Source organism: Saccopteryx bilineata, chromosome 2, assembly GCF_036850765.1.
Source record: "Saccopteryx bilineata isolate mSacBil1 chromosome 2, mSacBil1_pri_phased_curated, whole genome shotgun sequence".
Classification (NCBI taxonomy): Eukaryota; Metazoa; Chordata; class Mammalia; order Chiroptera; family Emballonuridae; genus Saccopteryx; species Saccopteryx bilineata.
The window spans coordinates 172,655,960-172,672,098 of NC_089491.1; the positions used below are offsets into that span (position 1 = coordinate 172,655,960).

Sequence of the window (16,139 nt, forward strand, 5' to 3'; positions counted from 1 at the left end):
TAAAAATTCAAGGAGCAGCACATTTATTCTGGGCTTTAGGGGAGAGTGCCCAATTTCCCTCCCCTTCATCACTAGTAACATGAGGATAGATCCGGGCCGCTGAGGCCTGTGGTCCATGGCTCCTGGCCCCATGCCCTCCTCGGCCTTCAAGGAGGCAGTCTGTGTCAAAGGTAGAGATGGCACCTCCAGGGGGTACCAGAGATGGGCAGATGCCTGGACCAAGGGCAGGAAGAGCAGGGAGCAAGGTGTACATCCACAAGTCCATCTGGAGCTTTACTTGCTGCCCGCCATGATCTTGAGGTACTGCAGGGCACGGCGAGCGGCCTCACCACGGGCTGCCTCCCTGCTGGTTGCAGAGCCATGACACACGGTGGCCGGCTGTGTGGACAGTTCCACCAGACACTGGCAGAGCCCACTCAGGCTCAACTCCTCTGGAGACCAGGAGACAGGAAGGAGGCAGTGTTGGGTGGGAAGACAACACCGGGAGGGGTGATCTACATCATCGTGCCCTCCCCAACTCCTTACACCCATCTGTGCTTGCTCTGGTCCAGTCCCCACCATCCCCCGGCCCGCAACCAGCCATACCAATATCCAGGTAGCTGACATGGAAGGCCTGCTCCTCAGAGAGCTCACTGAGGACACTGCAGCAGGCAGGGCCCAGAGCACCTAAGGCACTCAGGGAGCAGCTGCGGAGGGACAGGATCTTCTCTCCCACCGAACTGCGCAGAGAATCCCAGGTGCAGCCTGGGCCGCGGTTCCGAAGTCCATCCAGGCGGGAGCCCACACCCTGAAGAGATGGAAACAGTGATAAAGATGAAGCATGGGGCTGGGAGACCCAGGCATTTAATGGACATTTAATGTCCAAGGAGAGAATAGCCTAAAGAATGGAGCTTCTAGCTTGCCTCCCTCAGTCAACCCCCATATGGCCCTCTCTCCCTATCAGACCCTGGACTGGACGACCAGACGGCCTTCCTCGTCCCAGGAACAAAAGCCTACAGGGCTCCCGCCCTGTGCTAGCTCCCCACAGCACTCACCAGCTGGGCCTACAGCTGAAACTGAGAGAGGGGCCCCCAGAACCTTGGGTCCAATGGAAAGTGGACAGAAGCAGGCCTGGGACCCAAAAAGATGCACTTCTGTCACAGAACTGAGTGCCCAGTGCCCCGGCCAGGCACAGAGGCTGGCCCACAGCCACTCACAATGGAGAAGTGGTCGTCATCAGGCTCTGCCTCACTCCCGTCCCGGGCATCCAGAGGCACGGTGTGCACTCGAAGCAGCATTTTGGCTGCTGCATTACGCTTTGCCAGCTTTTTGGAAGTGCCACTGCCTGTGTGTTAGGAGAGGATTACTGGATTATATAACTCCCAACAGACCCAGTGTTTTCCACCCAGCTCAAAATGGGGTTGAAGGTCCCTTCAGATTTGGATTGCAAAGCAAAGCTCAGGACCCGCATGTACCTGAGAACTTGGTTGGCCAGAAGAGGGGGTAAGACAGGATGCAAGGAAGAAGCTAAAAGGCCTGACCAGGCGATGGTGCAGAGAGTAACGCGTGGACCTGGGACGCTGAGGAAGGACCCGGGTTCAAAACCCTAACATTGCGGCCTGACCTGTGGTGGCGCAGTGGATAAAGCGTCGACCTGGAAATGCTGAGGTCGCTGGTTCAAAACCCTGGGCTTGCCTGGTCAAGGTACATATGGGAGTTGATGCTTCCTGATCCTCCCCCCTTCTCTCTCTCTCTCCTCTCTCTCTCCCTCTCTCTCTCCTTTCTAAAATAAATAAAAAATAAATAAATAAATAAATAAACCCCTAACATTGCTGGCTTGAAGCCCAAGCTCGCTGGCTTGAGCAAGGGGTCACTGGCTTGGCTGGAGCACCTCCCCAATCAAGGCAAGTATGAGAAGCAATCAATGAACAACTAAAGTGCTGCAAGTACGAGTTGATGCTTCTCATCTCTCTCCCTTCCTATCTCTCTCTCTTGCTCGCTAAAAAAGAAAAAAAGCAGGCCTGGCCAGTTGGCTCAGCGGTAGAGTGTCGGCCTGGCGTGCGGGGGACCTGGGTTTGATTCCCGGCCAGGGCACATAGGAGAAGCGCCCATTTGCTTCTCTACCCCCCCTCCTTCCTCTCTGTCTCTCTCTTCCCCTCCCGCAGTCAGGGCTCCATTGGAGCAAAGATGGCCCGGGCGCTGGGGATGGCTCCTTGGCCTCTGCCCCAGGCGCTGGAGTGGCTCTGGTCATGGCAGAGCGACGCCCCGGAGGGGCAGAACATCACCCCCTGGTGGGCAGAGCATCGCCCCTGGTGGGCATGCAGGTGGATCCCGGTAGGGCACATGCGGGAGTCTGTTTGATTGTCTCTTCCCATTTCCAGCTTCAGAAAAATACAAAAAAAAAAAAGAAAAGCAAAAAAAAAAAAAGCAAATAGCGAAAAGGACGGAGCCAAGCTGGGGGTCTCAGCCAGGACAGCAGGGTTATCTCAGAGAAGCTAGAAGCTTCCTATAGCCAGGACTGAGGTGCTGGGGGACAGTAACTGCAAGAATTCCCTCCTGCCCAATTACCAATCTCAATGAAACGCTCCACTCGGCAGGTCATGGTAAACTCTTTGCGGTGGGCTGGCCCAGACTCCTGAGTTACTGTGTACTCAGGCAACCGCCAGCCTTTCTGTACCACCAGCTCCTTGGAAGAGAGAAATAAGGGTACACAAGGCTAAGTGAGAAGAATCCAGACTTTCTCTCCTTTCTATCCTAGGCAACTCAGATTCCAGGTTAGAAGCCCTAAGAACAAAGAAACCTCCCCCATGACCTTCCCTCATGGCCCCCTGGGTCAAGGGACAGGCATGCACAGGAAATAAGGGGCACACCTGCAGAGCTCCAACAGGGTTGCACTCAGACTGCTGAGGGGAGACAGGGGGCTGCACCTCCATGTGGGGGCTCCTGAAGGAAAAAGGGCCCAGGGCCAAAGCTGAGGGGGCTAGTCTCTTCTGCCGCTGTCCCGGGGTCCTAAGCCTTGTTTTAGTTTCCCCACTACCATTTCCCTACTTCCCGCCAGGCAGGCAGCTTATCTGTCCAAACTTCCAAGTTGCTTCCTTCCCCCTCCCCTGAAAGTAAAGTCTCCTCCAGGTCTCAGGCCCACTTCAATTTTCTGGAACACATGATCATCACCTCACCTGGACAGTGGGAGAGGGGCTGTATATCCAGTCCCTGGAAACACCTTATGGGACTCAGACACAGGACTATCATGGGGCCAACTCAGAAAAAAATGGGGCCTGCAAGTCCCTTAAACATGGTCAAACATTATCCATATGGCTATTTAAAAATCATTAATTACCTTCTGTCCCAAGAGCTTACCAGCTGGTGTAAAATCTTCAAACTCTGGCCCCCAACTATTCCAGCCTCTGTATACTCTCAGATTTCCTTATGCCTGACCAACCTGAGTCCAAGGGCTGAGGACCAGGAGCCAGGACCCCTTCTCCCACCCCTCCTCAGGCAGTCAGGAGAGATAAGATACCTGGTTGGGACAGCAGATGGAACAGGAGTAGCAGCTGCTACAGCAGTAAAAGCTGGAACGTCCTCAGGTAGTGAAGAGTCTAGGGGAGAAAAAGAACTTCCCGAGGGGAAGGGGGCCTTTGATTCACACCCATGTGGGGGGGGGGCAGTGGAAGGGTGAGGAACCCAGGTCCTCCTGACCGGCCCATCTCCTAAGAAAATTCCTTCCCACTCAAGTCAAAGACTCTGGGAAGCTCAACCACCAGCTCTTCCTCCTGGGATCCTTGCTGCCAAACACCAAATCAAAAAGACTCAGAAAAAGGAGAAAGAGGGTCTCTTTCTACCCAAGAACATGGGAGCAACAAACTCCAACCTGTGCACAGAACAGGAAAGGAGATTCTGCTAGACAGAGAAGGCCACTCCCTCCAGCCTCAGCCTCCACCCCCTCTCCCTCCCTAGCCTGAACCCCAAACCAGTCACAGTCCCTCAGTGGAGCTGGCCATTCCCCCCAGCAGCAGGAGCCCTGGAAGCATTCTGCTCGGGTCCAGAGGAAACTCAGCAAGAGGCCAGGTCAATGTGGCTACGTGTATTCAGGCCAGGCCTACCGGGCAGAGGGGCTAGTGCAGGGGCCTGGGTTCCTGACAGGGGCTCTAGGATGCCTTAGCTGTTCCTCCCTCACCTGCTGTCCTCCAGGGCCGGCTCCAGCATGCTCCCCCCTTTGAGGTGTTTGAGGGCCACCTCAGCTGCCTTGTGCTTGGCTGCCTTCTTGCTGGGGCCCTGACCTGAGAGAGGGGGCGCGGGCAATACTGGAGGTCACTGGAAGGACAGAAGAGAAACCAGCATCCCACAGCCTCTCTCTTCACAGCTATAGGGAGTCAACCAAGCCCCTTCTCACTGACCTCTCCCTGTCCAAGACTAGTAGTGTTATATACTAATTGCCGGAAGAGGGCCCTTATCTTTCCATGAGCTCCCCAAATCAAGCCATGCCAGACAGAACTGCTCCTGAGCTCAGACACCTTGGGTAAAGATTCTTTCTCTGCCTTACTTTCCTCTGGGAATCACTTTCTCTAGCTAGAAAACTAGAAAGAAAGAAGACTCAAAGCCTGGCTCTAAAAATTTATTTATAAAAAAAAAAGCCTGGCTCTACCATTTACTAAGCATGTGACCTCGCACCAGTCATTGACTCTCTAAGCCTCCGTCTTCTCATATTCAATATGAGGATACTAGCACCTAAATCACTGGATTAGACTAAGGTTTATGATCAAATAGGAAATTGATTAGGCACCTGCAACAGAGCCCAGCACAGCGGGCACTCACTCCCCCATGTACTTCACTGAGATTTGGGTTTATCTCCTCTTCCATTTTCCTCTAGAATGATGACAGTCTGCCAGATCACTATGGCAATCCTGCTAGCTCACATCCTACTCACCTCACAGACCTGTTGTCCCAATCCAATCAGTGGCCTTTACCCTGAAATCTCTCCCTCCCTCACTGCTCTTGAAGGACTGTAAAAAGACTCCAAGAAATAAAGCCAGTGGGGCCCTGAGAATGCACACCCCAGCCAGGCTGGCCCAAGCCTTCCTCACCAGTGCAGCTGGTGTCGCCAACGGTGACCCGAAAGGTGAAATTAGGCTGGTGGGCTTGGCCCTCGGCTTTGAGAAGGTCGTACACGGGCGTCTTCCCTATTCTGGTCCCATACTCCTGCAGAAGGCTGATCGGGGTCTTGCCCGGGTTGGCTGCCAGCATTTGCTCTATACTGGGGGGGGGGGGGGGGCACAGACCCACATCACACCTCCCTTCTCTGCACCCACCTGGCCAAGCACTGCTATATCAAACCCAGGGACCCTATAGGGGTCACAGGGTCCAGGGGACCCCAGGTAGTAGTACAGCAACCATAGGCTGGGTTCAATGTGGAATAATGGTGCATGCTGGGAAAGCAGGGTCCACTGTCCCAGGACAAGAGGGAATGCTCTGTTCTTGTCTCAGTTAATGCGGTGAATCCTGTGCCCGAGTACAGTTTGGAAGTGCATGTTCCCTAACACAGTGCAGGCCAAGAACCCAGTACCCACCAAATGCACTGAATGTCGGGGGCATAAAGCCCAAAGCTCCAGTGCAGTCTGGGAACCGGGCCAGCCCTAAACTATTTCGAGCAGGAGGCAGTAGCCACCGCTCGGGTGAATGCCGGGAACCACGGCCCACTACCCCAGTGCTTGCCGGGAACAACCCTCAGACCAGATGCATGCTGGGGCCGCGCCGCTACCCCTCCGCACCACGCTACGCTCTCGCCCCGCAGTGATCGTTTCGAGGCCTCTCACCTGGGCAGCCCGCAGCCCGTGGTAGTGCCAGAGCCCTGCGCCTCTTCACTCATTCCCTCCTGCGTCCCCGCGCGCGCCACCGTGACTTCAATCTCCACGCGCCCCAATACACCGCTGACAAGCTAAGGCCCGGGCCAAGCCCGGAGTTGCGGCCAGTCGGGCCCGCCGTGGGGCATACTGGGACATGGAGTTTTCCTGCCCACCCGATTCCATCAGACTCCACCAGGAGGGGAGCTATCCTTCCCACAACCCTCCGCGTGGTTAGCCCTGGTAGGTAGCACCGCCTTCTGGGAGGAGCCGACCGTCCCCTCCACAGTCGCCGGCGTTCTGAGAGTGATTGTTTTTCTTAAATATCGCCCACCTCCTTCCTGCCACATCTCCTCTACCCTAAGCGGGGGCTCTGGACTTGCGTACTGGCAGAGTTGGAAGCGGCTGGGGTTGGGGCGGTAAGGGCTAACTCGAGCAGTTGGGGTGGAGACCTCCGAATACTGAGAAAACTACAGAACCCAGGAGCTCGCGCGCCATCTTTGTCGCAGTTGGAGGGGCAGGGTCAAGCATGCAGGAGAAGCGTCTCTGCTTAATTGGCTATTCCCGATTGCTCTGGATTGCGATTGGTTATCTCACCTAAAGGGGCAGGAACAAAGAAAGAGTCAGCCCTTTTGGCCCCGCCTCTTTTTTCAGAAAAGGTTTTGATTGGCCTAGTGGTAAAACTGTCGGATCTGACTCTGCAATGTGCGAGGGTAGGCCTTACCCGGACATGGGAGGGGACTGTTTTTGCCCCTCAGCACGCTGGGGCCGTTGTACGTCCAAGTTCGTCTCAGAGTTCACCTTCAGCCCTCGGTCTAACTCCTTATCGTTCGGGCCTTCGTCTCACAAAACCTCTTTCCTTTTCCTAGGTTGCCCTTCACCTCTCTTCCCATTTAAATCTGCCCCGCAGCCTGTTGGGTTTCCGCTTATTTTCTAAAGCCTTTTTAGAATGGCCCTAGTGAACTTTTCTGTAGCTGGCCAGCAGACGCCTCCGAGCCTGAGAATCAGGGGACTACGGGATTGGAAGGACTGAAGCACATGGTGGTCTCATTCCCTCTGTGGTGGGTCTTGGGCCTCAGTTGAAGAGAGCAAGAAATTTTGGCCTCTAAGACTAATCGACTCTTCTAGATTTCAGAGCTTCATTCCCTTCTCCCCAAAGCCTCACAACCACTGGGCTGAAAGATGAAAAAATCTTGTGACCTTGGAAAGAAATCATGAAAAATGTTTGATTCTAATGAATGTTCTAAGAGTGTGTCAGGGAAGAGAAATCTTGGAATAATTTGAGGGGTCATCTAGGAACACAAAAGGGGGACACGCATTGAGCCGAGTGGATTCTCACTGGGTGGAACTGGAGAAGGAAAGCAAGCAAAATTGCTATGACGGGGAGTAACGCTAGCATGTGGGGGGTGGCAGTTTCCCATCTGGGGGGCTACTGCCTCAGTGTGTAGGAGTGAGTTTGTAAGACCGGTTTTAGGGGGCTCCAACAGAATCAACAGAAACCCGATGGTGGGACCGCCAGTAGGGAGGTGAGGGACCCAGACACGGCAGGGACGGACCCGGAGTGCGCCGGGTGGCAGCAGCAGGCTCCTTTAAGAGGCCGGCGGATCCAGTGCAGCATCCCCCGCTCAGGGCGTGTCCGTCTCGGGGGGGCTAGGGGCGGGGGCCTAGGAAGGAGCGGGAGTTCAAGTAGAGTGGGGTCGGAGGTCGGGGGAAGAAATCTGGGGCTGACACCCGTACACCCGTGCTCCGCACGAGTCGCCTGTGACGGCGCCCCGGGTCCGGTCGAGGGCAGCGGGGGGAGGAGAGGAGGAGGAGAAGGAGGAGGAGGCAGGAACAGCATCCGGAGCTGAGCTGCAGCAGCGCCGCCTTTTGTGCTGCGGCCGCGGAGCCCCCGAGGTGAGAAGCCGGACCGAATTGTGGGGGGTGGGGGGTGGGGGGCAGGGATGGGTTCGGGTCCTGGGATCCGGGTCCCGAGGGAGGGTTGGTATGCAGATATGGCGGGGTGGGGGGTGGGGTGCAGCGGGGATGCTGAGGCTGTGGGGATGGAGGAACTGTGTATCTGGACCCGACGTTTGTAGGGATGGAAAGGAGAGGTATGGAGCAAAGGGACGTCGCGACCCAGCTTGGAGATGAAGAGCCTCAGAAGCTGAAAAGCACTGTATGCTGTGGGGTTGGGGGATGATTGGGGAAGAGACTTAAGGACAGCGGCAAGAGACCATCCTCTCCTCCCACTCATCCTCAAGCAGGAGAGGAGGAAAAGAGGAGGATGAGTTTTGGCCGCTAAAACGGAAGGAAAGGAAGGACGAACAAGGCCTGTTTTGCCCCCCCCCCCCCCCCGTTCTCTCCACATGCACACTTAGCGGGTTGTACCTGAGGATTATAGGTAGAGAGCACCTGTTCCTGGAAGCCCAGGCAATGGCCTCCCTCCCCTTCCCACTGTAAAGCGTAAATCCCTCCAGCTGTGGCATTCACCTTCTCCATCCAGCGGTTGCATCCTCCCCTCCCCCATTCACATGTGGCTTTCTCCCCCTTTCCATCTCCTCTGACCCCCCCCTAACCCATTTCCTCAGCCCAGGCCTTTCATGTACCTCCTCCCTTTCCCCCACACGCTCCTCAAACTCCTTTGAAAAATACAGAAGAATCTTTTCCACAGAGTTGAGGGTCCTGATAACCATGGCCTTTGGCTGAGGTAAGAGAAGAGAAAGAGTTGGAGGCTTTATAAATACTGAAAGGAAAGAGTGGGGTTTCCCTTAGAATTTAGGGAGGATAGAGAGGAATCCTACCTTTTAGCTCCATTCCCTGCTCCCTCTTGGGAAGAGACTGAGTGTGTGGTCCCCAACCAAGAGGGAGTGCCCATGAGGTCTCTTCACCACCCAGAGTCTCTCAAGCCGGCCAGTGCAGTGCCTCCCTCTAAACAACTTGTAGTTCCCTTCCACCTTGCAGAGTGAACCCCATGGCTCTGGGAACTCAGATTTTCAGCCAGAGGGTCATTCACACCAAAGGAGGACAAGCAGAAAGGATTCAGGAAGGAAAGGACCCAAGTGTGCCATGGGCCTTCCAATGCAGGCACTAAAGTTCCGCTGAGCTTTTAGGGCCTACTCTCTTCTATCTCACTCTTAAGGGTGGCAAAAAGCAGCTTTCCTCTCAAGCCTGCCACTCACATCAGGGACTGAGGTGATGCTGCACACAGGAAAAACAACTAAATATTCATCCCCTGATTTAACCCAGTTATGGGCAGAGGAGGCAAGAAGTTTAAGTAAGTGGCAAAGGAATTCCTAGGTGTCCTTACAGATGAGGATGGCAGAACCCTTCTGAAAACCAACTGCTGTTTCCCAGACCTTCCCTCAGAAGTGATGGAGTTGGTATGGCCTTGCCATGAAGAAGACCTTAAATTCTAGTACCCTCCACCAAGGATTCACCTAATAACAAAATGACTGTGTGCAGTCCTGTGTCTCCCCTGCCTGGGCTGGGAGAAAGAAGGGATTAGGGAGCAACTCCTTCAGAAGTTCCTGCTGGGAATCAAGGAACAAAGTGTGAAGATGATGCCAGCGGGAGACAAAGGGACTTCATGAGGGGCTGGCCACAGAGACTGATCTGTCTGCTTCATTTGCTCCCAGAAGGACTAGGGTCATGTGTGTGTTGGGGGAAGGTGATGAGGAGGAAGGGACACCATTGCAGAAGAGACCAAAGATTATCCAATATAAAAAGCCCTGTCCTTTGTTTTCTTCTTTCCTTGCTCTCCTTTTTCTCCACTCCTGTTAGTCCACCTCCCTTTCCACCTGTGCCCTCCCTACTGCTTCTTGCTTTGGGAGGAGGAAAAGAAAAAGAAGGGATATCACATGTATAAAACCCCTACTTCAGGCACTTTCCACATGGCTAATGCTTAAAGGAGGCTTGTTTGGTACTAGGTATTGGGCCAGGAACTTTATTCGGATTACCTCAGTAATGCTCATAACAGGACTAAGATTTAGGTTGTGTTCTCATCATCTCTATTTTAGGGAGGGAAGTAAAACTTTACTAATCTGTTCAAAGTGAAAAAGTCAGTATGTGGCTAGACCTTAAGGTCTGTCTGATCCAGAGTTTGTGCTCTTACCTACCACATTATATACTTCATTACCACTGTGTGACATAGGTACCACTCTCCCCATTTAGAAATGAAAGAACAGAGGTTTATTAAGTTTTGAACTCCAAGTTGCCCAAATGGTCAGGAGCAGAGACAGGATGTTAACCAAACCTCTCTGATTCTTAGGTTATCCACCCTCCCTCTGTAGCACACTCTCCCAAGTTAGGTGACAGAAATGGATGGGAACTCTAATTTTTATCTTCCCTTTTTCAATTTCAAATAGATTTTTGTGTCTGTGAACTTTACCTGTATTTTTTAATCTTTTTGTTATCTGTTTTTTTTTTTCTTTTTTCTTTTTTTTTTGAAAAGAGGGAAGATAGAGAAACAGATATCCACATGGGCCCTGACCTGGATCCAACCAACAACCCCTGTCTGGGGCCAATGCTCAAATCAACTGAGCTATCCTCAGCGCCTGGGGCCAATGCTCAAACCAATACAGCCACTGACTGCAGGAGAAGAGAGAGTGAAGGGGAAGAGGGAGGGAAAGAAAAGCAGATGATTGCTTCTCCTAGGTGCCCTACTGAGGATCAAACCTGGGACTTCCATACACTGGGCCAATGCTCTATCCACTGAGCAAACCAGCCAGGGCCCAAATAGATTTTTAAATTTCTTATTTAAAACTTCTATTATTGTCTTTAGAGAGGAAAGGAGAGAGAACTATTGATTTGTTCCACTTATTTCTGCATTCATTGGTTGATTTGAATTTTTTTTTTTTGTATTTTTTCTGAAGCTGGAAACAGGGAGGCAGTCAGACAGCCTCCCGCATGCGCCCGACCGGGATCCACCCGGCATGCCCACCAGGGGGCGATGCTCTGCCCATTTGGGGCTCCACTCTGTTGCGACCAGAGCCATTCTAGCGCCTGAGGCAGAGGCCATGGAGCTATCCTCAGCGCCCAGGCCATCTTTTGCTCCAGTGGAGCCTCGGCTGCGGGAGGGGAAGAGAGAGACAGAGAGGAAGGAGAGGGGGAGGGGTGGAAAAGCAGATGGGCGCTTCTCCTGTGTGCCCTGGCCGGGAATCAAACCCGGGACTCCTGCATGCCAGGCCGATGCTCTACCACTGAGCCAACCGGCCAGGGCTGAAAAATTTTTTTATTGATTGATTTTAGAGAGAGAGAGACTGATTTGTTGTTCCAGCTAGTTATATACTCATTGATTCTTGTATGTGCCTGATCTGGGATCAAAACTACAACCTTAGCATATTAGAATGACGTCCTAACTAACAGCTATCCAGCCAGGGCTTAAAGTTGTTGAGGTGGGTTTTTTTTTAAGATTTTATTTAATTTATTGATTTTAGAGAGAGGAGAAGGAGAAAGAAAGGGAGAGGGGAGAAGGAGCAAGAAGCATGGTTGCTTCTCATATGTGCCTTAACTGGGCAAGCCAGGGTTTTCAAACCATTGACCTCAGCATTCCTGGTCTATGTTTTGTTTTGTTTTTTGGTTTTTTGTTTTTTGTTTTTTGGTTTTTTTTTACACAGAGAGAGAGTCAGAGAGAGGGATAGACAGGGACAGACAGACAGGAACGGAGAGATGAGAAGCATCAATCATTAGTTTTTTATTGCGCATTGCAACACCTTAGTTGTTCATTGAGTGCTTTCTCATATGTGCCTTGACCACGGGCCTTCAGCAGACCGAGTAACCCCTTGCTGGAGCCAGCAACCTTGGGTCCAAGCTGGTGAGCTTTGCTCAAACCAGATGAGCCCACGCTCAAGCTGGCGACCTTGGGGTCTCAAACCTGGGTCCTCAGCATCGCAGTCCGACGCTCTATCCACTGCACCACTGCCTGGTCAGGCCCTGGTCTATGTTTTATCCACCGCACCACCACAGGTCAAACCAAGGTTTCAAGTTCTTTTTTTTTTTTTTTTTTTTTAAGATTTTTATTCATCTTAGGGGAGAGAGAGGGAGAGAGAGAGAGGGAGAGAAGGAAGCATAAACTGCCATATGTGCCTTGACCAGGCAAGCCTGGGGTTTAGAACCAATGACTTCAGCATTCTAGGTTGATGCTTTCTCCACTGCGCCACCACAGGCCAGGCTTAAAGTTCTTAATTTGAAGCAATTCAAAGTCATTACTGAAATATTAAAAAATATAGATAAGCCACAAAAAGAAAACACCCATAATTCCACCTACATAGAAATTGGCACACTTTGGCATCTATCCTTCAAGATGTTTTTTTTTTTTTTATTCATTTTAGAGAGGAGAGGGAGAGACAGAGGGAAAGAGAGAGAGGAGAGAGAGAGAGAGAGAGAAGGAGGGGAGGAGCTGGAAGCATCAACTCCCATATGTGCCCTGACCAGGCAAGCCCAGGGCTTCGAACCGGCGACCTCAGCATTTCCAGGTCAACGCCCTATCCACTGCACCACCACAGGTCAGGCCTATCCTTCAAGATGTTAAAATACGCTGAACTTCTTCCAGGTTCTCCTGAAGTCCTGAATGAAAGAGAGACCCTTGTGAACCCTGTGGCACATATCTTGCTCCTATCCCCTCCTACCCCTCAAATGTTAAAAGGTAGGGCTGAGGGGTAATCCTGGACCATGTTGACCAGGGGGTGAGGATGGAGTGCAAAGAGAATTAGGCCTTCCCCCTTAGGCCAGAGGAGGTAGGACAAAGGGTTTGGGCTCTGTTGTTGTGACCTGGTTTGCCAGGAACCTGAAAGGGAGATTTGTCTTGGGGAAATATAAGGTTGGAGACCAAGTCTCCTTTTTTCTGCTCAGACAGAAAGACATGCTTCTCCAGAATCCACAAAGAAAGACCTGGTGTCTAGCCAATTAGGAAGAAAAAGCCAGGAGCCAGGGACTGTGTTTAGGGTGTTCCCTACATTGGCTCACTTAACCCTCACCACTCTATGAGGTAGAGTTGAGTCTCAGAGAGGTTACATTCCTTAAACTACTTTGTAGCAAAACTGAGGTTCTAGTTCTGATTTGTCCAAATCCAAAACTGGCTCTTTTTTTTTCTTAAATAGTACTTCCCCCAGCCCCTTCCGCTAGAGGTCTCAGGGCTTGATCTATATGAGGTTGGGGGCCTGGATTTAGGGGTGATCTCCAGTTTTTCCCAGGTTCTTAGCAGAAGGCATCTCCCCCTCATAAGGTCCTTGAGAAAAGCTGTAGTTGTAGTTCTTTTTTTTTTTTTTTTTTTTTTTTTTTTGCTAGAGAGCAGACAGACAGGGAGAGAGATGAGAAGTATCATCTCATTGTTACAGCTCCTTAGTTCATTGATTGCTTTCTCATATGTGCTTTGACTGAGGGGGCTCCAGCTGAGCCAGTGACCCCTTGCTCAACCCAGCAATCTTGGGCTTCAAGCCAGCAACCATGGGGTCATATCTATGATCGCACACTCAAGCCAGCGACCTCAGGGTTTCAAACCTGGGTCCTCAGCACCCCAGGTTGACGCTCTATCCACTGCGCCACCGCCTGGTCAGGCAAAAAGCTGTAGTTCTTTTCATCTGAGAAGAACCCTGGGGCCAGGACCATGGATTCTGTAAGAATCTGCAGCTAAAGTGACCAGAAGACATGGCTCGAAGGGGTCAGTCCTTCATCCTTTAAGAACCTCAAAGCCTGCCACGGTGAAAGCATTCCAAGTCGTAGGTGCCCTCTCCCCATGAAGGCCTCCCTTCCCACCCCTACCCAAGATTGAAAGGAAATCTTCCTCCTTGACTTGAGTGCCAAGTGAAGTTCAGAACAAATGGTTAGTGCTCAGTGTGAAAGCCCAACACTTAGACAGATGGCTTGGCCTCTCAACTGAGCCCCCAAGTCAGCCAGACAAGCAGCTTGGGCATTGAGATTCTGCTGTTAGAACTGGAGGAAGCAAGAAAGAATTCAAAGGGTTCCTTTGCCTCAGGCCTCCAGCATCTCAGACTGGAGAACCTAGGAGGAGAAATTAAGGGGGGAGGAGGGTATTCCCTAAGCCCCTCCACTCCTACAGCCTCTTGAAGGGGAACTTGGGGAACCAACACCAGAGCAGAGAATCTGGTAGCTGAAACTGAATTTGGGCCTCACAGGGTGTCCAAAGAGCCTCTTCCCCTGTTAGTTGTATAGCTTAGGGAGCAGAGTTCTGCACACTAAGCACTTGGTAAATATGATGGACAGAATGACTGAGATATCCGCCCCTCCTGTCACATCTCTGCCCTTCCCTATGCTCTGCATAATTGATGGTTGGGGAGACAGCTCCCCTCCCCCAGGGTGACCGAATGGCTTGGCCTAGGGGGCAGCGGGTCACAACTGGCAAGTCAGAGAAATTAAACAGGGTAAGGGAGTGGGGAGAGACAAATCCCCAGTTTACTACAGCTCCCTGGGGCCTCGGCTTCCCCCCCACCCCTTCAGGTCAGTCTGGAAGAGTTGTCATTAGCCTAACAACAGGATGAGGATCGGCTGAGCCTGGCTAGATTCCCTCTCTTTCCCTTGGTCCCATCTTTTTCTTCAGCTACTCCCACTACCCTAAAAGACAAACAGGTGAGGTTTGTCTTCTCGCCCCAGCTGCTGGCCCTGGGTACCAGAGGGCCCTCGGGGAAATCTGGTGAACTGGAATGAGGATAGACTGCATGTCACCCTCCCTATGCCCGAACTCTTAGTTGCCAAACACCAGATGAAGGATGAAAAATTCCTTTTAAAAGCCAAGTGTGGCCCTGGCCGGTTGGCTCAGCGGTAGAGCGTCGGCCTGGCGTGCGGGGGACCCGGGTTCGGTTCCCGGCCAGGGCACATAGGAGAAGCGCCCATTTGCTTCTCCACCCCCCTCCCCTCCTTCCTCTCTGTCTCTCTCTTCCCCTCCCGCAGCCGAGGCTCCAGAGATGAGCGGAGATGGCCCAAGTGCTGGGGATGGCTCCTTGGCCTTTGCCCCAGGCGCTAGAGTGGCTCTGGTCGCGGGGGAGTGACGCCCCAGAGGGGCGCAGCATCGCCCCCTGGTGGGCAGAGCCTCGCCCCTGGTGGGCGTGCCGGGTGGATCCCGGTCGGGTGCATGCGGGAGTCTGTCTGACTGTCTCTCCCGGTTTCCAGCTTCAGAAAGGTACAAAAGGAAAAAAAAAAAAAAAAGCCAAGTGTGCCTACTCAAGGCTCAGCTTCTACACAGAAAACATGAATTGGGAAGGGCACAGGTTATCGTGTTCTTCAGTCCCTTTTCATCTTTTTTCCGCGTCTCCTTTTTTTTTTTTTTTTTTAATTTATTCATTTTAGAGAGGAGAAGGAGAAACAGAGAGAGAGAGAGAAGGGGGGAGGAGCTGGAAGCATCAACTCCCATATGTGCCTTGACCAGGCAAGCCCAGGGTTTCGAACCGGTGATTTCAGCATTTCCAGGTCAACGCTTTATCCACTGCGCCACCACAGGTCAGGCAACCCGCGTCTCCTTTTTCTCAGTGTCCTCTGTTTTTCAAAGTCAGTTTTTCAGTCCCTCCTCAGTTTTGACTCTCCCTTGCTTCACGCTGTTTCAGTCTCTGGACCTCTCAGCTTGTCCCTCCCCTCTCTCTCCGGATTGGCCTGTCGTCTGTTCTGTGTTTATTCTCAATGTATCCCAATTTCCTGCTTTTTCTGTGACACCCCAATGCCAACCTCAGTCCACTCTACAGCATCAATCTCTCCTTCCACTTGCGCCGGGTCGAAGAGCTGCATTGAGAGGTCGATGGAGGTATGGGCAGGAGGGGAGCACGTTTGCGCCGGGCGGCTGGGACGGTGGTCCACGTGGCCACCACCGCAGCCATCCGGGCAACCAGCACGTGGCCCAGCTCGGGCCAGGGGTGGGGCCCAGGTGCAGCCCCACCCCCGCTGTCGCTGCTCACGTGACCTGAGCTAATCTTGTCCTGGTGACATCACACGCCGCCTCGGGCCCAGTCGTCATGGTTACGCCGCAGCGCTCAGCGCTTCCCCCAACCGGCTATGTCCCCTCCCATTCTCAAGACCCGTCCTCCCGCCAGCGGGTCCTGCCCCCGGCCCCACACCACGTGATGACCGGGAAGGAGGTCTGGAAGGGTGGAAGGGGAAGGGTGTGCTGAATGTGTAACCCTTTACTCTCCGCCTCGAGGCCTGCCACTTGGGCTACTAGTGGGCCAGCAAGCGGCTCTGACTCCTTGAGCGTCGGTCCCGCTGTGCCGTCCTGCTCTCCTGCCCTGGGAGCTCCCGAAAGCCGGACCTGTGTTCTAGGGGGTCTGGACGGGAAGCCCCATTTGAGGGGCACTGTTGACAGCCCTCGTATTCCCCAGAGAAAATTCTTCGGCGTATTGG

At 52.8% G+C, this 16,139-nt stretch overlaps 2 protein-coding genes across 8 annotated transcripts in view; one reads left to right on the forward strand and one right to left on the reverse strand.

Moving 5' to 3' along the window:
* TARBP2 (TARBP2 subunit of RISC loading complex) lies at positions 1-6,020 on the reverse strand. 3 transcript variants are annotated; one of them, XM_066258586.1, is made up of 9 exons: positions 5,790-6,020; positions 5,061-5,225; positions 4,154-4,256; positions 3,497-3,592; positions 2,850-2,922; positions 2,548-2,665; positions 1,197-1,324; positions 586-787; positions 1-431 (listed from the first exon to the last, which is right to left on the reverse strand). In XM_066258586.1, exons 2-9 carry the CDS (start codon positions 5,218-5,220, stop codon positions 274-276), a joined length of 1,038 nt encoding a protein of 345 aa, XP_066114683.1. In that variant the 5' UTR covers positions 5,221-5,225; positions 5,790-6,020; the 3' UTR covers positions 1-273. The 3 variants fall into 3 exon arrangements, with proteins under 3 accessions (XP_066114683.1, XP_066114682.1, XP_066114684.1); XM_066258585.1 differs by having other exon boundaries at positions 5,061-5,230; positions 5,790-6,007; XM_066258587.1 differs by lacking the exon at positions 4,154-4,256 and having other exon boundaries at positions 3,497-3,575; positions 5,061-5,230; positions 5,790-6,008.
* The window catches only part of MAP3K12 (mitogen-activated protein kinase kinase kinase 12), a 23,812-nt gene continuing 13,596 nt past the window's right edge, over positions 5,924-16,139 (forward strand). For 3 of the 5 annotated variants that reach the window (XM_066258556.1, XM_066258559.1, XM_066258560.1), the window contains exon 1: positions 7,485-7,712. The gene's annotated coding sequence lies outside the window, so the exon portion shown is untranslated. Of the gene's footprint in view, positions 6,060-7,484; positions 7,713-15,487; positions 15,547-16,139 lie in introns of those variants that run through there. The other 2 variants (XM_066258557.1, XM_066258558.1) reach the window with 2 other exon arrangements.